The following is a 26678-nucleotide window of genomic DNA, read 5'->3' on the forward strand; positions in this document are numbered from 1 at the left end:
TATGGAAGTCTACAGAAAGCTGTTTAAGCTGTTTGTGTTTTATTTTCGGTTCAAATTGATAGCCAAGATTCCAAAGAATAAAAACAATCTTACTATTGTCTGGTTGATTCAATTTGATTGTTGTTCAAAAAAGTTCTATGGTGTGATAGTATCAAACTAAGCTTATAGTACGGGAACTGTAGATATATATTGTAAAAAGAAATAACACAGCATACCTAAAACAGACTCGCGCCTACCTATTCGCTAGACAACATCATTGCTTTTTTTCGGTCGGTTAAATTTTTGACAAAATGAAAACAAAAGAATTACACTCGTTTATACAAAACCGAAAAAAAACGAACAAAATTTTCCGATAACATCTGGTCTGAAGGCGGATTAATGATACAATTGTTTCCAGCTAATAAATTGAGACTCGTTATTGGAATCATAATGATCAGGCGAACAAGCAAGCATCAAATCCTAATAAATTGTTAGTTGTGGGGTTTGTTGGAGCAATCAATTCTATTGAAGTTACATGATGGAATTCAAGAGAATGTGGAATGGATTCTCTCAGACATTATTGTATTTGCGAACGAATTTGGCAGTTCCATAAGCCATTCGATTGGAAAGAAAATTAAACATTGTTCAACAAAAAATGTCCTTAATCGCGCAACGTTACCCCTGAATACCCTTGACAGTAGCAGAACACACGGATTGGGAGTTGATCCGATCAAATAAAAATCAGATATATTACAGTGTAACTGCCTCGAACCCACGCGGACAAACCAAAACCCGACCCGAGCAACCGGATTGTCGCTTCCAAGGCCCATCTTGTTAAAGGGCTGACTGGCTTGAAGCACGACCCTCTGGAAACCTGTCAGTTCCCGGGGACATTCAATACCGACGGAAATTCTTATTCCTTTTTGATTCTCCTGCTTGGATGCACCCTTCCAATGTTACCTCGATCCATCGGTTCCATCTTTCGCCAATCGAATGTCAGATTTTTGCTGTTCTTGGAACTCTCGGGCTTTCCCGCGGTTATTTATGTGCACTTATTCCGTATTCAAAGACGTGTACACAAAGTGACATTTATTTACAATCACCCGGAGGATGTAAGTTTGCAATCTGTGGCAGCTGCCTTCACCCGGGACAATTGACGTTGCGGCACCCAAGATTTACGGAATGGGCTTACCGGTTGCGATTGCGTTTCACGGTGCTCCATTTTGTGCCACCGATTTCAGAGCGTGGAACAGCAGAATGCAGATTTCGTCAAATTTCGTAAGTAGCTCACAGATAATTTCCCAGCCATCGGCAGCCATCATAAATCAGTCATTTCGTTTAATATCTGCAATTGCCGATCTGGAATGACTCACGATGACAACCGATATCATTAAATTGTATCCGCGGAAGACAATTTAATTCAATTTTTCCTGGGGTTTCTCGCGGAACCATTATCGGTGTTAATATCTCTTCATTCCAACTGGAAACATTTTTACCCCTGTTGCAACGGCCAATCGTTCCCGCCTTGCCATCGTCATCATCATCATCAACAGGCAGCAATGGTAGTCCGGAAAAGCTTGAGCTGTTCCCGGGGCTTTCTTGCCATTATTTGTTTTAATTTAATAACTCACTAAAGTGAACGAGATCATTATCGTTAATCGAGTTAATCAAATCGCGCAAGGCGCACATTCTTCGGGCGGCGATCATCGGCCATGGTCAAAAGAAAAAGAAAAGGCAGCAGCAAAAGCCAACACCAGCAAAAATGTATACACAAAATGTCGAACCGTGGAAAGCGCCTTGGCACGAAGCGAGTTGGACAGAGAGAGAGAGAGGTTCCGGATAAAAGGGGCTAAATTGAATTTAATTTGAAACATTACTCAAATTGTACCTCCATTCCATTCCATTCCAGTGGGTATATTGGTTCCCATATTATTCCCAAGTGCCTCGGCGATAGGCTGCCTGCAGAAAAGCTGCAAACGCGCGCAAGAGATAATCCGCAAATGGTCAATGGATAAATTGATTAAATCTTCAGGTGCTATTCGGACAGCTTAAGCGCGTGGGTTAGAAGGGAAAATCGACAGAGGGAGCTTGGAAGGAATTCTTGTGGGATCTCCTAGCTAGCACCTGAACAGCAGCACACAGGTGTGTCAGTTACTGCATCGAGATTCAATCTGAAGAACTGTCTTTGATTAAATCAATCAACCGGACTAATTTCGAATAACCTGTGAAGTTGAAAGTGCTGCAGAAGTAAGCGTGCTGATAGTCTACTGGTAATTAAAATTATGATATCGTATTGAACAAGTTTTCTGATGATCGAAGCAACCAGTTGTTGTGAAGTGACGTGTTTTTGTCAAGCTGCTGCAAAAAGTCTCGAAAATTTGTAAACGATCGAAAAGAAAATGTAACCTACATCAATACTGCGATTTAAGTAGCAAAAGATGGGTTCGTACGTTCTTACCGGAGGATATGGAAGCGCCGATATATGGGAGCTAGGATCAGGACGGACGGGGACGAAAATTATAGCATTTTTAAAATGCCGGAAGTACCCCTCAAAAAAAGTTGGAAAACGTTATCGAAAATATTTGGTGAGCTCGTTCCGTATTTTATATGTTTAAGAAAATCAATTAAGTTCAACGATGTTTTGATGTTTTTGTTTAAAATAAGTTAAATAATCAACAGATTTCAGCCTTCTGGATTGTCTACTATCAAGACAAATTGATTCAAAGCACTGAATCTATCGGCAATATTGTCATTGTCACTATCATTGAATAGCAATAATCAGTTTGGCAAGGTTTTATGATTATTTTTTATGATTTGTCGAATTTATCCTAAAACTGTTTGATCAATTAAAAGGTGTATTCGAAAAATGCAACACTTTGTTTTGCGAATAACTGTTGAATGCATAGATATAAATGGATGAAATTTTCAGTTAAACTACCTAATGATGTAATATTTATATGTGGGGTTGTAATTTTTTTGCTGCTAATTTTAACTCCTGGGAAAAATTATTTCTAAATTGTTCTTTTTTGTGTGTTAAGGAAATTGTTCAGAAGTTTGATTCTTATAAATTGCATCGAATTGATTTCTTGTTTGGTTGATGTTTTGAGGTGTAAAAGCCTAATTTATGGCCAAAATTGGTGGATAATGTCTAGTGGCCGCTGCGACAGCTGGAGCCGGTGCCAGAGCTGATTTGTACTCGGGAAGAAATTTCGCATGGGGTACAAAGTGAACGGTGGCCAGGAATAGCAATCGCAATTCTTATACAAAATTAATAAACTGATGGAAGAGATCATCGTCCCAGGCCTGTCTGTATAAGCATTAACCCAAGAAGTTTCTGGTGAGATCAATCCATTTTTTTTGTTTTTATTTCTGATATAAACTGTACATTTTAAACATAATCATTTTATGAACTAACCCTATATAATCATAAGAAGCGTTTGGTAGGGATCTCCACGCTTCATCTCCCCCTTGTTCCTGTATCTTTTGCGTTTTCATCACATGGTTGGCCTGGCCGTAGTAGTATCTGCAATGCATGTTCTATGTATCAGATACTATGTTGAAAAGAAAAATGAGGAACGCAAGTCTTTCATTTTCCAGGATGCATACAAGTTTTGGCCATGTTGGTGTTAGATGAAGAAGAAGAAGAAGAAGATATCGTATTGAACAAGTTTTCTGTAATAAAATTTACCGTAAACTAATCGAAATTAGGAAAAATAATGCATGAGTCCCAATACACTGAACTTAATGTTTCGTACATTTATGGGAATCCTGGCTGTTGTTGTATTGTCAAAGCAGGCTTCCTTCATTGAAATTTGACGTAGAACTGTAAACTGCCGCTGGAAGCATGATTTTCACGTCACATGTTACATTTTAAAATATGTGAGGTAATTTGGTGTCTACCATCGCGTTGCGATGAATATTTTTATTATATTGAATGAAAACATGTTATTTAGAGTGAACTTAATGATACTATCAAATACCGACAAACTAAAATTTTGAAATAAGTCCTCTAGACAGCAAAAAGTAGAAATTTTCAGAATGTAAAATGTGACAATTATGCTTCAAACGGCAGTGTAACAGCATCTGTTCCTGTCCCTTCTATCAATCATTTTGTTCAAGGACATTGGCTGTCAAGCGTTGGTGGTCCGAAGAGAGAAAACGCAACCTACAATGCACTTCTCTTATCAAGCACATATCATGCAAACGGTTTGCCGGTTTGTTATGTTCTAAAAAAAAAATAGAATTTTTGTAGTACCTACTTCAGTTTTAAGAATAATTCATTAAATTCATCATCAAATACGATGAAGGAGGTTCACGTATGACGGTCGCCATATGTTGGTCTTTGAGGTCTCACCTCGTCTCACTATGGGGCATGGTATTTTGGACTCTTTTGTAAATTTTGATTTTTTTTTTATGAAAATGACTATTTCAACATATTTTAGATCAATTCATTCAAAAAATGTTTTTAAAACAACTTATAAAGTGGGATGTATGGTGTTCTTTTCAACCCCACTTTTTATTTCCTTTGAAAGCCGTTTATTGGACTAATTGATAATATAATGATAAATATTATCAAAACATTTAATGAAACTGAAGAGGAAAATGTGTGAAATGATTGATTAATCATGAAAAAAGATTTTTTTGACAAATTAGCAACGACAGCGTTTATGGGTAAAAATTACCCATTTGCATGATATTTTCAACTATATTTGACTATAACTCTAAAAAGGATGCTCTAAGGTGGCTGGAAACTATTTCATTGTATTTTTAGGACCTAAAACTAGATCTTCAAAGTGAAAAGAGTATGGGGCAAGGCGGGGCTTTTTTTGACAAGGCTTTAAAGATTTTGATTTTTGAAAAAAAATGTTTATTTACTCATTTTTATCATAGATCAATTTGGTGTGTAAATATTTTCAACGGTTCAAATGAAAGCTTTTGATAGAGCTTTCATTTGGTGTACTTGAAATTTAAGAAAAATGTTTCCCACTGAAATATATGTATGGGAGAGGGCCACTTTTTTCCATTGTTTCATAACATCTTTATTATAAAAGATAAAAAGGAAAAAAATAAATGAAAAGGATTTCTACATTTTTAAGGTATATATAGGCATTTTTTATTATTTTTTAAATACATCAATTTCCCGAGTTCTGAACTGTTTTGAAAAAAGATTTTTTTTTGGATTTTGAAAAACTGTGGGGAAACGTGGGCCACCAAATCCAAATTGACTAAAAAGGGGAAAGTTTTTTGAGTTGACCCAAAACTAAAATTTCATAATTTATTAAGTTATTTTAAGAAATTTCAGATGAGGAAATAAAAAAGAGAGTTGTGTATAATCGAATAGTTCCTTATTCCTGACTCGCGAACGTTTCGGCAAAATTCCATGTATAGCATTAATTTAGCATAATTTAGCATAAGAAAACTTTACTTATAGTTATAACGATTTTTAAGTTCTGAATGTGTGTAAAAACACCTAAATAAAGGTGCCCAAGATACCCCACAAAATGTGGCCCACGACTCCCCACAAGCAATGATTTGCAAATTAGTTGCGTTTGTGTTACTTATTGATGTTTCATCACAAATTCTTTTACATGTGAAAAAACATGACAAAACTAAGATCTTAAGCGTATTAGCATATTTTTGTTATGTACTTTAGGATGCAATTTTGCGGGAGCTGTTTAATTATGTGAGTGCATTTTTCTAGGTTAGTTAAAAAAAAGAAGCATATGATGCGTACATAAGTCAACAACATGTAGAAAAACATGCTTACGCAAAGCGAGGACGATGACAGTTGGATTGGGATTTTTATCTCAACACACAGCTGAGATATTTAGAGTGGCCCAGGTTTCCCCATGGCCTACGTTACCTCACTCTCACCTTATTTAATTTGTTTTTCTAAGTCATATAATTTTATTCTATTTTTGAAAATCTGATGTCTGTGGTGCATTCAGTTTCCTAAATAATGAGTTGAAAAACTGGGGATATCTTAGTCAAATATTAAGTTTTTAACTAGTGACAGTAAAAAAGCGATTTTATCGTTCAGTTTTTGAGTTTTTGCCGCCTCAAACCCGACCCGAGACATCGAAAGGGGATTCCCCCTTCAATGCATGTTTTTAATTTAAAACGGGTATATGACCAGAGGTTGTTTTCAATGAAATATGTGCAAAATCTTATTCAAAGTATGCCGCAAAGATGTCAAGCTATTATTAATGCTGAGACTAGCACCTGCTTTCAATGTATTTGCATTGATGTTTTTGATAAAATAAATCAAAATTAAAAAGAATTTTCGTTATAGTTACTTTAATTTTCTCACAACCATTTCTATTCTATTTTGTTTATTTATAGAGGATTTTAACCAGCTTGGTCATTCTTCCTCTTAGGGATTTTCTCACAACAGTAACTTTGTTCTTTTGTAAAAGCCTGTATTTGTTTATTTTTATAAGTTGTTTAGAATTTTTTTTCTACTTTCATGTTTGAAAGAATATAAAAAAAAATCGATAAATATTCACCTATACCCCTTTGCCTCCAAGTGCCTTATATTATTAATTTCTTTCAATACGATATCCCAAATGTTTCGTAAATGTTGTGCAACAAGTGTAGGCATTTGTTTATTATTGAGTGAGACTTAAAAATTTGTTGGAATTTTTAAATCCGCCGAAAAAACTGCGATTATAAACAGCATAACTTTCTTTTCCCATTCCTTCTTCTCTTGAAATTTATTTTTTACGGCCTTATTGGTGAATGTTATATTCTCATAGTGAGAACATTTCAATAATTGAAAACTATAGATAGATAGAAGAAGATTAGAAGAAAATTATAGGAATTGAAAATGAGCGGGTAGAAATTTTTAAGAAGGATTTTCAAAAAAAATTCTACCAGTTCATTTTCAACACCTATTATTGGTGTTGAAAATGGGCTGGTAGAATTTGTGTTTTGAAAATCCTTCTTAGAAATTTCTACCCGCTCATTTTCAACACCTATAATTTTCTTCTATTAAAGGTGTTAAAAATGAGCTGGCAGAATTTTTATTTTGAAAATCCTTCTTAAAAATTTCTACCCGCTCATTTTCAACACCTATAATTTTCTTCTAATCATCTTCTATCCATCTATAATTTTCAATTCTTGAAATGTTCTCACTATGAGAACATAACATAACATAACAAACAAAATTCACGGTGATTAATCCTTATTAATAACATTAAAATTGGCTAATAAAAAAATAATAAAAAAATCCTTCTCAGAATTCAAAATGACTCGCGGTCTTCAGGAAAGTTGATTATTCAGTAAAACCTTCAATTTCCAAATCTTTGTAATCTTCTAAATTTTTTCCAATAAAGCATACAAATTGATTGAATGAATTTTATCCATTTTACAAAGTTATTTCGAAAACAAGAGCTGCTAGAACAAAAAAAAAACTAATTGCATGAAGGGTGATACGGTCAAAATTTGGTCAAGGGAAAACGCGTGGAAATCGGTGAAATCGTTTATTTAAAAATCAAATTAAATTTTATTTTCAAGTTTAATTAGTATAAAATTCAGGAAAAATATTCAGTTAGGCTTCCGCTTTTCCAAATCCAAATAACCGAACCTTACGCTTAACCCCTGCCATCAGATTTTGTACAGCCACCTTGTCCACCTTCTTTGCCGCAGAAAGCCAGTTTGCCTTGAACTACTGCTCGTCCTTAGCAGTTTTTTGGTCTTCTTTAGGTTCCGCTTGACTATAGCCCAGTATTTCTCAATTGGGCGGAGCTCTGGCGTGTTGGGAGGGTTCTAGTCCTTGGGAACCACCTGCACGTTGTTGGTGGCGTATCACTCCATGGCCTTTTTACCGTAATGGCAAGATGCCAAATCCCGCCAAAACAGTACGGAATAACAGTGTTTCTTCAGGAAAGGCAGCAGACGTTTATTCAAACACTCTTTCACGTAAATTTCTTGGTTGACAGTCCCGGAAGCTATGAAAATGCTACTTTGGGGCCGTTCAAATATTACGTAATGTAATTTTTGAGAATTTTCAACCCCCCTCTCCCCAACGTAACACATTCGTCACGAAACTTCTTAGCAAAATTCACAAAGCGTAACAAGCTATTATACTCCCTCCCCCCGTTACGTAATATTTGAATGATCCCTTTCAAGCCACAGGTACAGATGGCTTGCCAAACCAGATATTTCTTCGCGAGCTTTAACAGTTTCATGTGCTCGAAAATATCTGCTACCTTCCCCCTTCCTTTTGCCGTATAAAACTCCTGTCCCGGAAGCTGATTGTAGTCGGCTTTGACGTAGGTTTCGTCGTCCATTACCACGCAGTTAAACTTCGTCAGCATCGTCGTGTACAGCCTCCGGGATTGCGCTTTGCCCGTCATATTTTGTTAATCATCGCGATTTGGAGTCACTACCTTCTTGTAAGTCGATAGTCCGGCTCGTTTTTTGGCTCGATGCACGGTTGTAGACGATACACCCAGCTTATTTGCGGCATCTCGGAGAGAGAGGTTAGGGTTTCGCTTGAAACTACCGGCAACTCTCTTTGTCGTCTCAGCGGCTTCCGGTTTTCGATTTCCCCCGATCCAGACTTCCTGGCTGTTGACAAACGTTTCCCAAACACTTTAATTACATTTGTAACGGTTGATTTGACAACTTTAAGCGATTTTGCCAGCTTTACGTGCGAGTGGCTCGGATTTTCGCGATGCGCGCGCAAAATTTTGATATGCTGCTCTTCTTCCTTGGACGACATTTTGACAACTGAAGAGTGAATTCGAAAATCAAAAGAGGAGAAACATTCTACACACACACACACACCTTCAAAATGTGGGGTGTTCAGGTTTTTTAAATGCAAAATTGAAAGAAATGCGTCAAGTTGATATTGATCAAATTTTGACCGTATCACCCTTTACTTGGAATCAGCGCCCCCAAGTTAGTCTAAATCAGTAAATTAAGTTCTTTGCACCTCGAAAAATGTAAATTTTGTTGCCTGGGGAATCGATGCTCGACTTAATTTTTTTTTTCTATTTTCAAGTGTAGATAATATGTTTTGACTAGCATTCCTTTTGATTTTTTTTACCATTCATCTAATTTTTCACATGTGGTTACTTATTTTTGTTATTTTAAATTCTGATTATGAGAGATAAAAAGGGTAAATCCCAGTTGAAAAATTGAGTTTTGAATCGAGTTCATACACAATTTCTTACAAATCCGGAAAAACCGCTTAAAAATTCGTTAATTAATTGTTTTCGGTCATTTCAACGTCTGGGCGTTATTCATCCCCTCATCCGTTTATCAACCAACAAGAGGCACATCTCAAAAAATAACTGCATGTGGACGACCATGGCAATTACTGAAAATTTCAGATCAAGTAGGTCGAGGACTGTACATTTGCAAACAAAAAAAAAAACAGTGTCTAAAAGTAGTACATACCCATAGTTAAGCTTGTCAGATTGCCCGTTTTATCCGGGTTTGCCCGGATATTTAATACTAAATTTAAGAACAGTCCGGCCCGGCCCGGTTGCCCGCATTTCATTGAAAAATGCCCTGATTTTGCCGGATTTTTTCACTTTATTTGGCAAATTAAAAAAAAGAAACAACAAACACCTACAAAACGAAATTTTTTGAGCAAGTTTTATAAAAATAATCATGAAAGGTTTTTTGGAAGCCTAAAATACGGTTCAAAATCAATCGATGAGTGTTAATGAAAAACATTTTTTTTTTATATTTTTTTCTTGATTTTTGTTGAGGAGTTCCTGAGTTTTGACAAAATTTGCCCGGATATTGCCCAGATTTATGGTCGTCAATTTGAAGTCGAATGCCCGGATTTTGCCAGGTTTTTCAATAAAAATTGCCCGGTTTATCCGGCCCGGATACGCACTGAAAAAATTCTGGCAACCTTATCCATAGTACATAGAAAATAACAGGTAGGCCATTGCATTTAACCTAATTTGAAAGCTCCGTGTATGTACACTGCATGCTTGCATACGTACAAAAATGAAAATGTGAAAATTTCGTTTTGTATAGAATGGTAATCGAAATTATCAATTTCTCCTTCGATAGCCGTTCGATTCTTTTGAAAAGGGCTTCAGATTTAATATTGATTCTTCAGGATTATCGGGATCTTTTTTTGCGTTTAATTTTAGGATTTGAACCATAAATAATGAATATTATAAAGACGTTTTCATCGCCGTCCCTCTTTGTTGAAAGCAAACAATGTCATATTTGCCTCTGTCTATGTTAAAAATTATCCAATGAAGTTCATATTTTTGTGATGAAAAGTAAATTTGTAAGAACTTTTATACAAATTGCACAGAAAAATAATCTTAATGATTTTCCAATTTTTCTGATTTCTGAGTTCTGATAAATTTCATATATTTGTAAGTTTTTCCCATAACTATTTTTGGGGACCTCTTACCAATACTTATAAGTAGAGCGAAATAGCCTACCTTGTATATTTTAAAGTACTATGGTTAAGGTTGCCAGAATTTTTTCAGCACGTACCCGGGCCAGACAAATCCTGGCAATTTTAAACATAAACCTGGCAAAATCCGGCATTTGATTCCTTATTTAACGATAAAAAATCCTGGCAATATCCGGGCAAATTTTGTTAAAACCCAAAACTTACTTAATAAAGAACAAGAATAAAATATATAGAAAAAAATAATTTATCATCAAAACTTATCGACAGATTTAACAAAGTATTTTAGACTTCCAAAAAAACCTTTCGTAATGATTTTGACAAAAATTTCTCAAAAAATTTCGATTTAGAGGCATAAATAAAAAAAAATTACAACACAATTGGTTTTATTTTTTGTTTGATTTGCCAAATAGAGTGAATAAACTCGGGCAAAATCCGGGCATTTTTCAATGAAATCCGGGCAACCGGGCCGGGCCGGACTGTTCCCGAATTTTGCATTAAATATCCAGGCAAACCCGGATAAAACCGGGCAATCTGGCAACCTTAACTATGGTACATACCTACTTCTTGATACTATTTTCTGTGTCGCATAGGTGACTTTTTAGCACTGAATTACAAGATTGAACTCCAAGAGCGCTTTTTCACTGGCACTGGGTCATTGATTAACCCTAGGTTGTGATGCAATCGATATGCAAACCAACCGTGTTGACATTACACGTCGTTACGTCATTGACTTCAAAGCAAGTGGCTAAAAGAGTATTCAAATAAATTCTTTTTCGAACAAGTGGAAACCGCTCAATTGACAAACTGATTCAGCCGCTGACGACCATCAATCTCCCTGATAGACCGTGTACGGTCGTTCGTCATCGCGAAATGCATAGAGAGGTTCGAACAATCCATACAATTGTTCAAGCCTGGGGAAGAAAACTATACACAGGAGGCGGTGAATAATTTCTGTAGCATCCTGTCCCTCGATTCGCGAAAAGAAGGGTTTGTCGTTCGTCTTGTCGTCACACAAATCTCCGATCCTGTCGGAGTCTGTCAATGCAGAGGCTTAGCCACAAGTCGCCAGGCCACGCGACCAAACCTCTTCTGGCAAAGGCAGTCTTGAACTCACTCAGCTACCGAGATGGATGGATGGATGACTTAACCACGACAATCTGTTGTCGAATTGATCGATTGCCCAGATGCAAAGAGGAGAAAAGTCACCGGGAAATCCGTCCTCGCCTTCGCCTCGATGGATGGATGATGCATATATAAAATCGTTTCGCGAAAGGCGACTTCCGATCGGTTCCAGCCGATTCGCAAAAGGGCTCGAAGGCCGTGAGGGAGAAAATGTCACCGCAAAGGTTTTCTGCCGATGCGTGTGACTGAATAAACAACCGAATCAGCGCTGACTTGCAACGAATGGATTGATTGCCCGGCAGCTAGTTGCATATACATATTCTGACGAATTGATTGGGGAGGACTGCCGGCCACCGCCATCCATGTGATGCAATTCGTAACCTGACTGTCGCAATTCGACTGACTGACTAACTGACTGACTGACTGACATATGCATATGTCATGACAAATTATGTTTTGTGCGCATATAAATTTTCCTCCGTGAACTTCCCCCCGCTGCACGGCCCGGTTGATTGAGGACACACGCTACTCTGGAACGATATGATCGACAGTTCACATGCGACATTCGACTTGCCAATATCACGGCTTCTGTGGTTTTAAGTTGCACCTTGAAAATGGGGTTGAAAAGAAACATTTGTTTTGCTAGTAAGTTAAATGTAGGATGTGTTAATCTGTTATGATTAGTTTTCAACTTATTTTCAAAATTTTCGTCTACTTAATTTTAAAAAGTTTACTTAGAGATGGCTCCAGCAACTCAATCGACTGGGACAATTGGCTGGAGATACAAATGCCAAAAATGACAAAAATGACAAAAATGACAAAAATGACAAAAATGACAAAAATGACAAAAATGACAAAAATGACAAAAATGACAAAAATGACAAAAATGACAAAAATGACAAAAATGACAAAAATGACAAAAATGACAAAATGACAAAAATGACAAAAATGACAAAAATGACAAAAATGACAAAAATGACAAAAATGACAAAAATGACAAAAATGACAAAAATGACAAAAATGACAAAAATGACAAAAATGACAAAAATGACAAAAATGACAAAAATGACAAAATGACAAAAATGACAAAAATGACAAAAATGACAAAAATGACAAAAATGACAAAAATGACAAAAATGACAAAAATGACAAAAATGACAAAAATGACAAAAATGACAAAAATGACAAAAATGACAAAAATGACAAAAATGACAAAAATGACAAAATGACAAAAATGACAAAAATGACAAAAATGACAAAAATGACAAAAATGACAAAAATGACAAAAATGACAAAAATGACAAAAATGACAAAATGACAAAAATGACAAAAATGACAAAAATGACAAAAATGACAAAAATGACAAAAATGACAAAAATGACAAAAATGATAAAAATGACAAAAATGACAAAAATGACAAAAATGACAAAAATGACAAAAATGACAAAAATGACAAAAATGACAAAAATGACAAAAATGACAAAAATGACAAAAATGACAAAATGACAAAAATGACAAAAATGACAAAAATGACAAAAATGACAAAAATGACAAAAATGACAAAAATGACAAAAATGACAAAAATGACAAAAGTGACAAAAATGACAAAAATGACAAAAATGACAAAAATGACAAAAATGACAAAAATGACAAAAATGACAAAAATGACAAAAATGACAAAAATGACAAAAATGACAAAAATGACAAAAATGACAAAATTGACAAAAATGACAAAAATGACAAAAATGACAAAAATGACAAAAATGACAAAAATGACAAAAATGACAAAAATGACAAAAATGACAAAAATGACAAAAATGACAAAAATGACAAAAATGACAAAAATGACAAAAATGACAAAAATGACAAAAATGACAAAAATGACAAAAATGACAAAAATGACAAAAATGACAAAAATGACAAAAATGACAAAAATGACAAAAATGACAAAAATGACAAAAATGACAAAAATGACAAAAATGACAAAAATGACAAAAATGACAAAAATGACAAAAATGACAAAAATGACAAAAATGACAAAAATGACAAAAATGACAAAAATGACAAAAATGACAAAAATGACAAAAATGACAAAAATGACAAAAAATGACAAAAATGACAAAAATGACAAAAATGACAAAAATGACAAAAATGACAAAAATGACAAAAATGACAAAAATGACAAAAATGACAAAAATGACAAAAATGACAAAAATGACAAAAATGACAAAAATGACAAAAATGACAAAAATGACAAAAATGACAAAAATGACAAAAATGACAAAAATGACAAAAATGACAAAAATGACAAAAATGACAAAAATGACAAAAATGACAAAAATGACAAAAGTAATTTATTTTATTCATGCAAATAATTTATCGTTGCAACTAACTTGAAATTGTTTGAATCTAAAAGGTTTAAACCTCTAAAGCCGTTCGGGTCAATATGACCCGAAGCGCAGATTCAATGCATCTTAATCATCATTCGAATATACTGAGGAACTGAGATTTTCTAGAGACCATGTATGGTCTTTGAAAATGATAATCAAATTAACGAAAAAAAAACTAAAAATTGAGTTTAGAAAATCGGTTTATTGAGAAATGAGATACAGCGATGCAAAGACAAAATTGGATGTCTTTGTTTTGAGTTAGATTTTTTTTTCTTGCGGAAAATTCGGATAGCGGTCAAAATGTTCACACATTTTATATTTAAATCATCGTATACATTATTTATATTTAAATCATCGCACATATTTATATTTAAATCATCGAATAGATGTATTCTTGAAAGTTCCAGAAATCAAAGAAACACTCAAATACTGCAAAGTTGTCAGTAATTATAAGCAATTTAAATATAAAATTGTTTTTTGGGACTTTTTTTCCATTCGGAACCAACTAAAGACCACCTGGTAGAACAAATTCACTTCATTTTAATATATTTAGAAATTAAAATAAATTACCTACACAATTAATTCAATATCATAAAAATCGGTCAACATTTGCAGCCACGGGAATAACAACAAATTACTAGTAAAATTTTCCCGAAACGTATATTTTGAGAATAGCTTTGGAAGGTTAATGAGTGTTTACAAACTTTTTAGAAAATTGGGTCGCCTTCGGGCGGCATTTACCACTCTACCAGTCTAGACTAAGGTTGCCTAGTTTCGTATAAAAACTTGTAAAAATCCAGGCGTTTGGAAAATTTTGTCGAAATTTGGAAACTATTCGAAAAAAAAATTGACACAAATCCACATAAAAGCTTATCGATAGATTTTCAATCGTATTTTGGGATTCCAAAAAACCTTTCTAGTATTGTATTGTACTATCAGTATTGAAACTCAATTCTTGACTAACAAAACCCTTACCTCGCCTATAAAATTGGTTTATTATTAGGAAGTGTATCCAAAGTTTGGATTCCAAACTAGTTCATCTTTCACTGTATTACTAATCACTATGTTCATTAAAAAAATCGTTTATGTCATAACAAATTTCATGCTGATATGAAATATTCTTCAAAAACGATTCTCAGGTTCTCAGGTCTCATGTCTCATGTCTCATGTCTCATGTCTCAGGTCTCATGTCTCAGGTCTAATGCCTCAGCTCTTATGTCGAAGGTCTAAGGTCTCAGGTCTCAGGTCTCAGATCTCAGATCTCAGGTCTCAAGTCTCATGTTTCAGGTCTAAAGTCTCATGTCTCGTGTCTCGAGTCTCGTGTCTCGAGTCTCGTGTCTGAGGTCTCAGGTCTCTTATTTCAGGTTTCAAGTCTCAGGTCTGATGTCTCAAGCCTCAGGTCTCAGGTCTCATGTCTCAGGTTTGATATCTCATGTCTCGTGTCGGAGATCTCAGGTCTCATATTTCAGGTCTCAAGTCTCAGGTCTCAGGTCTCAGGTCTCAGGTCTCAGGTCTCAGGTCTCAGGTCTCAGGTCTAAGGTCTCAGGTCTCAGGTCTCAGGTCTCAGGTCTCAGGTCTCAGGTCTCAGGTCTCAGGTCTCAGGTCTCAGGTCTCAGGTCTCAGGTCTCAGGTCTCAGGTCTCAGGTCTCAGGTCTCAGGTCTCAGGACTCGTTTCAGGACTCGTCTCAGGTCTCAGGTCTCAGGTCTCAGGGCTCTTATGTTTCACGTTCTTAGTCTTAGAGCTAAGATTTTCCCAACTTCAAAAACATTCTGTGTTTTCCTTTGAAAAGGACTTGGAATATTTTCTCTCAAAAACCATGTTAATTCGCAAAAACCGTGCAAAACAAGCCGTGTAAAAAAACCGTATAAAAAAAATCGCGTAAAAAAGAGCTAGGTGTATCAGCCTCATTTTTATTTTGTGTTTCTTGTTCTTCTCTTCTATTTAACATTTGCTCAACTCCACATTTGAAAGTGTTTGATGGATTACACAAGGCCACAAAATGCACATTTTTATGGTGTGCAAAGAATTTAAAAGCTTATTTTGATTAATGTTGGTGCCCTGAAACTTTTAAAATATGGTTGAATAATTAAAGAATATTCGGCACTTTTTTGAAAAATCTTTAAAAAAATTAAGAAAAAAATTAAAATAAAAATTTTTTCAACTTTTTCCAAGACTGCAAGTAATTTATACCTCTGTATTATAGAAGTTTTCCACTTCTCCCAGTTGTGTAAAATAAAAGATTTTCAACAAATTTTTCAAAAGGTATTAACAAAATTGAATTGAAGATATTTTTTAAAGCAAAAACTATGCAGACTTCAACAAATTTGTTTAATGAAATTAAACCTGTTTTTTCAACCTTCTTCGGTTATGTGAAAAATATTTGTCGTTACAGATTAATAAAAAAACTGTAGAATGTAACTTTTTTTTTTATCCTAAATCATCATCATCATTATCATTACCAAAATATTATTCTTCAATTGAATAAAGTTTAATACAAAACAAATTCAGAGTCAGTTGTTTTTTCTTTTATGGGGATTTGTTAGTTCATCAGTTATTTAAAGTAAAATAAACTTATTGCGTGTTAAACGATAATTTGCGGTCAATAAAATCTTTGAGCCGCAATAACTATTTTGTTTGAAGTCCAATCGTGTTGCAGTCTTGGGATAAACTATATGTCTAAAATTAGGCTTTAAGAAAATTATTCATGAAAAGCAACGGCCAGTGAAGAAAATGCTGTAAATGAAAAACCTGTATTTTTGCTTCTCCCAAGCAAAATACCTTTAAGTCTCATTCACGCTAGAGACTCTTAAAACCTCTCTTCAAGGTCAGATCTTGCTGAAATTTTTCATGTGACCATGTGGTAAGCTAATGATCAATTAAAGCTTAGAGCGGGTGAGATTCATCATGCTGAATTCTTCCTTTACTAACATTAGCACTGTGCGTTAATCGTTTATCGTTATCAATCAGTTAAAAATACCTTCTCAGCTTTGCATAATCGACACAATCATTGTAAGTTGGAACCAATCACTAATAAGGCCGGAACAAATTTCAAATCCTTCTTTTGTCACTCGGAGTTGGAACATCGCAAGGGGGGGGGGGGGGGGGGGGGACAATAAAAAATAATGCGAAAACAAATAAATTGGAATTAATCGCACGAAAGCTTTTAGGCAACAAAATAGCATACTCCATCATTTCACTACACCTATAAATCAAGTACTTTTTTAACGAATAATTCAATAAAATCTAAATTAGAAAATGTGGCAAAACTCCCATCTTCCAAAATTTGTATTTTGGTCTTGTAATCTTACGGATATTTGAATTTTTTGTCGAAATTGACATAAAATACTTCAAACTTTATTTTTCCTTTATGAAATGAATTTGCGGCTTTATCGGTGAGGGTTAAAGAGTTGAAATGAAAGACGGATAGAAGATCAGAAGAAAATTCTAAGGTGGTGAAAGAGCGAAGAGCATTTGAAATAGAAGCTTGACCACATGCTAAATTCTTTGTCCCGCATCAATTAACTGTATTGAAGAAGTAGTACCCAATAGAGAAGGCACTACATTTTTCGATACAGTCAATTATGGATGGTTCGACCGCCATGTGAGTGTGCACATGTGCCGAATTTTTCCTCCCCTTCGGGTTTTTGGAAATTTCGAAGGGGGGGTGACAAAAGAAGAAATTGATATTTGTTCCAGCCTAAGTGAAGGAAACAACATGTCTAAATTCAAACTAGGTTGATTATAAAGCAGCTTGGAAAAGAAGATCAAGTGAAAATAAAGTGTCCGAATTAAATCCTGTCAGTAAAAGCATTAAGAGTGAAGGTTAACTATATAAATTGTAAGAAATCTTAGTTTTAACAAATAATCAAAGGATTCTAAAAGACTTAATACACTTCCAGTTGAGCTGATATTTACTGCTACAAAAATTAGTGATCCGTCTTAAATAGGTCCGAAATTACCGGAACAACTGTTGAAGTAAGGCAACTATAACAATTTTCTACTGATTTTGATAAATAATCACCGATAAATAACCGATTTTGAACACACTTTGTAAAAATATGATTTTATATGGACCTTAATTCCTATTCAAAACAAAGATTTTAATTTCAGCTTAAAACTGATAATAAAACAAAATTGTTTCTAACAAAATGCACTAATTTTTCCATCCCTATTATTTAAGATTTACAATACTGTTGATTATACACAAAAATTTATTCACGTTCAATATGCATAATAAAAGATTTCAAATTAATTTAATGTAGCCCGAGAATCTAAGTACAAGTGCTTTTTTTAATTTTCAAGATTTTCTTGTATGGAGCATAAGTTTAAAACTGTTATATTGATGTTTTTGTATATCATTTTCGAAGCTCCCGATTTCACATTAAATTTATTCTCCATTTTACTTTGTTCAATAGTGCAGTAAACTAGTGTCAATACATTTTTTTTTATAATTTAGCAAAACAGTTTTTAACCATGGTTAATTTTTGACCTGATCATACATATTTTGTAGAATTCGGATTTAATCTCTGGTATTATGTACCGTCAAACGGGGCATCATGCAACAGCGGGGTTCGATGCAACATTTATATAACACTACATTAAATCAATTTTTAATTTAATGTTTTGTAATCAAGTTATCTTTTGATGATCACAAAATGATGATGATATGATTTCTCACATCTTAAGCTAGTTTTCTTAAGTTTTTTATTTTTATGTAAAATTTGAAAAATCGAGCAATAAATGTAAAAATTTTAACATTTTTTCATGCCGAAAAAAACTTTACCCAGTATGACGGATCGGCTGGATAATATTACCTACAAACTTTTTACTGGTTTCCTCATGTCATACCAACATTGTTGGTGTAAAAATATTTTTCGAACAATCACCCAATTTTTATAAATAAATATTTTTTAAATTCTGTTAGGTGTCTGGGGATAAATGCAACAAAATGCAAATCAAAGAAATACCTTGTAAATCTCGTTTCCATGTGTTGGAATATGAATGTCTTGCATCACGCGTTTGTAAACATTGGAATTTCATTGATACAAACATTTATTTTAATGTTTCAGCTTTTAGAATTTTTCGTAGTATTATTTAACCCCTAAATGTATGCAGCATCTTCATTTTCAGAAAAAATGTGAAAATTAGTTATTACAGGCCCAAAAACTACTGCAATTGGTGTTGTCATGCGTAATGATCTTTAAGGCATCGCTAATATATTAAAAACTATAAATTTTCGTACGTGTTCATAAGATTTTTCATTAAAAACAAAGTTTGTTGCAAGTTACCCCATTTTCTAAGGAAGGTGAAAATCGCATGTTTTAAGAAAATTAAGAATAACTGAAGAAACCTATAATTTTTCAAACTACGCCAATTTGATACCCCAGTATCCTTAAAACTTTTGATGCATAAGGGGTAGGATTAATTGTGAACATAAGTTTTTTAGAAGCCATTGAAGTTGAAAATTGTTGCATGTTGCCCCAGTTGACGGTATTCTATTTCTGTGCATATATTCTAATGTCTAAAGCTTTGAATTTTTGTGTATTCAAAATTTTAGTTCGCAATCGATTTCAAGTGTTTCGATTATATTTACTGAAAAATTTTAGATCAGAATAAGAATCATCATTTTGAATAGTTTATAAATAACTTATCTTATTCTGTTTTATTTTGAAAATTTTTGTATTGTTTTTATTTCTAGCCAAATTTAATTCCAGATCTAATGCTGAACTCTTTATAATGTTTTTTTTTATTAACTGTTTAAAAAATACAGTTTAATATTCAATATAAAAAAATTATATTAGATCGGATGTTCGAGCCAAACTCGAAGAATTGGCAACGTCGCAATGCGCCACCAACGAAAAAATCATCACCGATCACCGCCTGCTACTTTTGTGTGTTGTTTGGCCATGCATTCATACACTCAGGCAAATTCTTATTACAATTTTTATAAGATGCTTCTTATGAACCACTATTTAGAGTGTAAAATTGTTTTTCATAAGAGTCTTATGAAATTCTTCTAATTCTCATACGAAGTTCTTATGAAAAATTGAAGAAACGGCATTGTGAAAAAATGATGAACACTTCATTCCATCAGTCATGTATTTCGTCGTCGTCAGAAGCACTCACCATTTGTGAAGTTACTACTTTTACTGAATACTTTATTGTGATTTTATTTTTCTGGTAAGTTTGAGTTTAAATTTATTTTTACGTTTTATGTTTTATTTACTTTTCAGCTTGGTTATCGGCAAAAAGCGCGAAGTCGAAGATCTGAGGCGCAATAAAATTTTGTTATGGAACAGGGTGTTGAAAGGCAGCTGATGGTCACCATAATGTTTTTTCATACGAATTTAGCAGAAAATAACATAAAAAAAATCTGCTACCTTTCCCCTTCCTTCAGCCGTATAAAACTCCTGTCCTGGAAGCTGCTTGTAGTCGGCTTTGACGTAGGTTTCGTCGTCCATTACCACGCAGTCAAACTTCATCAGCATCGTCGTGCACAGCCTCCGGGATCGCGCTTTGGCCGTCGTATTTTCTGTTTATCATCGCGATTTGGAGTCACTACCTTCTTGTAAGTCGATAGTCCTGCTAGTTTTTTAGCTCGATGCACGGTTGTAGACGATACACCCAGCTTATTTGCGGCATCTCGGAGAGGGAGGTTAGGGTTTCGCTTGAAACTACCGGCAACTCTCTTAGTCTCAACGGCTTAAGGTTTTCGTTTTCCCCCCGATCCAGACTTCCTGGCTTTCGACAAACGTTCCCCAAACACTTTAATTACATGTGTAACGGTTGATTTGGCAACTTTTAGCGATTTTGCCAGCTTTGCGTGCGAGTAGCTGGGATCTTCGCGATGCGCGAGCAAAATTTTGATACACTGCTCATCTTCCTTGGACGGCACTTTGACAACTGGAGAGTGAATTCCAAAATCAAAATAAGAGCAACATTCTAGACACACACACACACACACACATACACACACACACACACACACACACACACACACACACACACACACACACACACACACACACACACACACACACACACACACACACACACACACACACACACACACACACACACACACACACACACACACACACACACACACACACACACACACACACACACACACACACACACACACACACACACACACACACACACACACACACACACACACACACACACACACACACACACACACACACACACACACACACACAAACACCTTCAAAATGATGGGTGTTCAGGTTTTTTAAATACAAAATTGAAAGAAATACGTCAAGTTGATATTGACCAAATTTTAACCATATCACCCTTTATCATCTTCATGGTTTTGTGTAGCCTGAAAATGCCGGAATACTGTAAATATATATATATGGATGGATCATTTTGACCACTTCCAAAATGAACTTTCTGCCAGCTTTTCTGGGTTCTGGACCACTGTGCGCTAGTAGAATAAAGCTAGGTTCCTTTAGAAATGGGGCAGTTACGAATGCGTGTATCTCGAAAACCGTTCGTTTGTTCAAAATAATTTCCATGAAGAAAATGAAGGTAATCTTATGATAACTCATGAAAAATTAAAAAAAAAAAATTATTCATTGTTTATTTGTAAGACAAATCCCCCATCAGCCGGCTCACACTTTTTTCAGTCACGATATTGATCAGTTTTTCTAACTTTTACTTCGTCTAATCTGTATTCTTGGTGGCTGCATCCTCCTCCTTTAATTTCTGCTACTTTTCGGTCCAATACCTCTCTTTTAAAAAAAACCAAAAAATTCTGTTATGAGACTTGACTTCCCTGATGACCTTTATCCGTAGTTGCCGATCATGTGCTTCACTACTATGCTTGATTTGAACTTTGTGGATATTTTTGACAGTGTTTTCATAGTTTTCCTGCACACACGGTAATTTTTTAAATAAATAACGGTTTTGTCAGTTATCAATTTGATAATGATGGGTTTTTAAGGAAACTGAGCAAAATATTGTTTTTCTTTTGCATCGTAAATATCTCAAAAAATGCCTGAATTTAAAATAATGAAAAAAGTAGGTAAATTAGTAATTTTCATGAGCAGCAAAATGCTGTTAGAATTTGAATGTCCGATTACTAGTAAATGAGCTATTGCCTAAAGAATAAGTCCCATTTCTAAAAGAACTAAGCTTTTGAAAACACACATATTACTACGTTACACATTAAAAGACGTACATATTACATTACTAGGTAGCTACACTGAAAATTTCAACAATTTGCATCCATGCATCCAAAAGTTATTCAGGAAATAATGTGATGCATTATTTCCAATACACTCTTTTATGAAAATGGATAAAAGATACGAATTAAGAATCAAAATCAGTTTTTTCAAACAGAGATCTCGAAAATTTTGTTCGACAGTTTTATGAACCGGGAATTATTCGTTTTACTTAATAATAGAAATTTGACCATTTTTCTGTTATGTGCCTTTGGAATTCTTTTGCAAACGTCACAATGAATTGAAAAGTTGAAAAGTGAATATTACGAATCCGATACTTTGATTTGAAATACGTTTCAAAAGTTTTAAAAATGGTTATTCAAAAGGCTCAACTAATTTTGCTTTTAGCACGGGCAAAAATTATGAATTTCGTCTTAATTTTTACAAACCCAAACTGAAGCAAAAATCATCAAAATTCTTAATATTTGAAATGGTGGTCTCGAACTCATAATTCAGAAAAAAAGAGAAATTAATTTTGGTTTAAAGTCTTTTTTGGAAAATGAAATAAAATGAATAAAATTAATAAAAGCTTGTAAACGTATGACATATCAAGAATGTATTAAATGAAATTATTCCTTACGATTTTGAAAATTAAACATTTATGACTGAGGAAAAAAGATTACGTTTTTCTCACGACTTCTCAAAATTTCTCTTGGGAGCTGCTCAGGTAGGTTGAATGCGATAGTCTGAATGCGATTTTCACATCATTTGGTTTTCGAAACCTGTATCAAACTTCAGATTTTTTACTTAACGAGATATTACTTATTATGAGTAAACACGGGATTCTATAGCATCTACTCATAGTTACATACTTATCATCATAGAATCTTGTAAAGGAAGGGTTCAACTTAATGCATATCTATTGTTACATGAAAGATTTGAAATTTATGTTCAAAAGCACCAACACAAAGATTTAAAACTCACCTCGTTTCAGCATACTGGATGTGTGCGGATTCCGACTCCGGGTGCTCAGAGAGGAACAATTCCACCGGTGCCACTGGAACTGATGCTGACACTCCCGCACTCCCAGCTCTAGACCCTCGATAGCGGCCGCCGTCACATCACTGGCCCGGTAGCACAATTCAAGCTGCTCCCGGGTCAATCCCGGCACGGTTCGACAAGTGGCACGGACATCCGGCAGGCAAACGATTCTGCAAGAAAGAGAAAAATGTTTGAAGGAGATTGGGGTATGATTTTAAATCTTCTTTGGAGTGTTTTTATTTTATTTGAATTTCTAAAGTAGAAAAGTGTAGATTTTCAAGAGGTTTATTCGATAAGAAGGACATCTATTCCCTACCCTCTAGAGCCGTTACGCAAATATTGAATGAAAAGTACCCTATCCTGTGTTGATCTTGCCCAACAGAAATTAGCTGTCCTGGTGGCCTCCGAAAGGAAGAATCAATGCTTTGAATGGAAGTCCATCGTCCCTGTCGAAGCATTTCTTGGCTTGCAGATATTCACAATACAACCGGAGCAGATCAAACTGCCTCGATAAAGCCATCGCTCGGCATCATCTCGGATCGATGTCGGGCGATGTATTATTGTGAATGAGAATTAAAGTGGGATATTGGGGTCCTCTGACAATGCGACTTCTTCCGTCGAGTGTGTCGATTGAATGAACCTGGAGAGGGTCCTCGTTGTTATTACTCGGATCATCCGGATGGCTGAAGCAGAATCCAGAAGGGCGCTCTCGGATGGCAGAGGATCACGTAAAATGGGTTGTTGAATGGGATCGATTTTTTTTTTCTTTGATTTTCCTGCTACTTCCATCTAAATCCTCAGCTTTTGCAAGATGAGAAAAGTCTTTCTGGGAGAACAAAGTTTGGATAAGTGGTTGCCAACAAAACAGGATATAAAATGCAGCTCAGTTTCTTATCGGCTGACGTCGATCTGCTGGGAATCTGACAGGCTCCGGAACACAACAAGATAGATAGCTGAAGTATTTACGCGAAGCTTCTACCGCGATGAATTGGGATTTCTGGTAGAAAAGCTACATGCACATATGCTAACTTTTCGTCAGCCAGAGTGGAGATTAATGCGATTTTTGCTTTGGCCGCCTTTTTGTTTCTCTCGAGATTTGGACACGGTCAGCGGCGCAAGCTGGAAGGGAGAGCTCTGTTGCTGATGTTGTTCCTTCCATACTTCTATACATGCAGTCAGTCTGTTCCGACGCCAAGGAAGACGACGTGAGTAATCTGCCCGTTCCAGCTGGAATTTAATTCACAAATTTGTATTCATTACATGTGTGTTAGCATGGAAAGCTATGGCGATTTTTGGTCAGGTCAACATCCGCCCGTTTACGGTGTTTATTTTCTTGAAAATTACTGCTGCAGCAGCTAGGGGGTAGTCCGGATATTACGAATTTTATTGATTTTTGAAATAGCAGCTTAGAGGTTATTTTTTAAAATTCAGTGAAAAAATTATTTTTGGACACATCATATACAATATTTAATTAAAGAAAATTTCTCAAAATTTAGTTATTCGGCCTTATAGGAATGACACAAATCAATAAAACGATCTTAAAGGCAACCAAATTTAAACTTTCTTTAACAGATGTTTATTTTTTTAAATCCAACCACTGTAATTTAGTTTTAACAGAAGGTATGTCACATAATTGCTGAAAATTTTGAAGAACGCTATAAATGGTATCGAATATAAACCAAATCTTGAATGACATATTAAAAAAAAATGACAAAAATGACAAAAATTACAAAAATGTCAAAATGACAAAAATGACAAAAATGACAAAAATGACAAAAATCACAAAAATGACAAAAATGACAAAAATGACAAAAATGACAAAAATGACAAAAATGACAAAAATGACAAAAATGACAAAAATGACAAAAATGACAAAAATGACAAAAATGACAAAAATGACAAAAATGACAAAAATGACAAAAATGACAAAAATGACAAAAATGACAAAAATGACAAAAATGACAAAAATGACAAAAATGACAAAAATGACAAAAATGACAAAAATGACAAAAATGACAAAAATGACAAAAATGACAAAAATGACAAAAAAGAACAAAAATGACAAAAATGACAAAAATGACAAAAATGACAAAAATGACAAAAATGACAAAAATGACAAAAATGACAAAAATGACAAAAATGACAAAAATGACAAAAATGACAAAAATGACAAAAATGACAAAAATGACAAAAATGACAAAAATGACAAAAATGACATAAATGACATAAATGACAAAAATGACAAAAATGACAAAAATGACAAAAATTACAAAAATGACAGAAATTACAAAAATGACAGAAATTACAAAAATGACAAAAATGACAAAAATGACAAAAATGACAAAAATGACAAAAATGACAAAAATGACAAAAATGACAAAAATGACAAAATTGACAAAATTGACAAAAATGACAAAAATGACAAAAATGACAAAAATGACAAAAATGACAAAAATGACAAAAATGACAAAAATGACAAAAATGACAAAAATGACAAAAATGACAAAAATGACAAAAATGACAAAAATGACAAAAATGACAAAAATGACAAAAATGACAAAAATGACAAAAATGACAAAAATGACAAAAATGACAAAAATGACAAAAATGACAAAAATGACAAAAATGACAAAAATGACAAAAATGACAAAAATGACAAAAATGACAAAAATGACAAAAATGACAAAAATGACAAAAATGACAAAAATGACAAAAATGACAAAAATGACAAAAATGACAAAAATGACAAAAATGACAAAAATGACAAAAATGACAAAAATGACAAAAATGACAAAAATGACAAAAATGACAAAAATGACAAAAATGACAAAAATGACAAAAATGACAAAAATGACAAAAATGACAAAAATGACAAAAATGACAAAAATGACAAAAATGACAAAAATGATAAAAATAACAAAAATGACAAAAATGACAAAAATGACAAAAATGAAAAAAAATGACAAAAATGACAAAAATGACAAAAATTACAAAAATGACAAAAATGACAAAAATGACAAAAATGACAAAAATGACAAAAATGACAAAAATGACAAAAATGACAAAAATGACAAAAATGACAAAAATGACAAAAATGACAAAAATGACAAAAATGACAAAAATGACAAAAATGACAAAAATGACAAAAATGACAAAAATGACAAAAATGACAAAAATGACAAAAATGACAAAAATGACAAAAATGACAAAAATGACAAAAATGACAAAAATGACAAAAATGACAAAAATGACAAAAATGACAAAAAGGACAAAAATGACAAAAATGACAGAAATGACAAAAATGACAAAAATGACAAAAATGACAAAAAATGGCAAAAATGACAAAAATGACAAAAATGACAAAAATGACAGAAATGACAAAAATGACAGAAATGACAAAAATGATAAAAATGACAAAAATGACAAAAATGACAAAAATTACAAAAATTACAAAAATAACAAAAATTAGAAAAATTACAAAAATAACGAAAATTACAAAAATTAGAAAAATTTCAAAAATGACAAAAATTTCAAAAATTACAAAAATTACAAAAATTACA

General features: G+C 33.9%; 1 protein-coding gene across 3 annotated transcripts in view; it reads right to left on the reverse strand.

Moving 5' to 3' along the window:
* The window catches only part of LOC129747137 (protein Wnt-10b), a 197298-nt gene that overhangs the window by 11236 nt on the left and 159384 nt on the right, over positions 1-26678 (reverse strand). For all 3 annotated transcript variants that reach the window (XM_055741177.1, XM_055741178.1, XM_055741176.1), the window contains one exon: positions 23062-23288. In XM_055741177.1, the coding sequence (XP_055597152.1) occupies positions 23062-23288 (227 nt within the window). The remainder of the gene's footprint in view (positions 1-23061; positions 23289-26678) is intronic.

This window comes from Uranotaenia lowii, chromosome 2 (genome assembly GCF_029784155.1).
Source record: "Uranotaenia lowii strain MFRU-FL chromosome 2, ASM2978415v1, whole genome shotgun sequence".
NCBI classification, from domain to species: Eukaryota; Metazoa; Arthropoda; class Insecta; order Diptera; family Culicidae; genus Uranotaenia; species Uranotaenia lowii.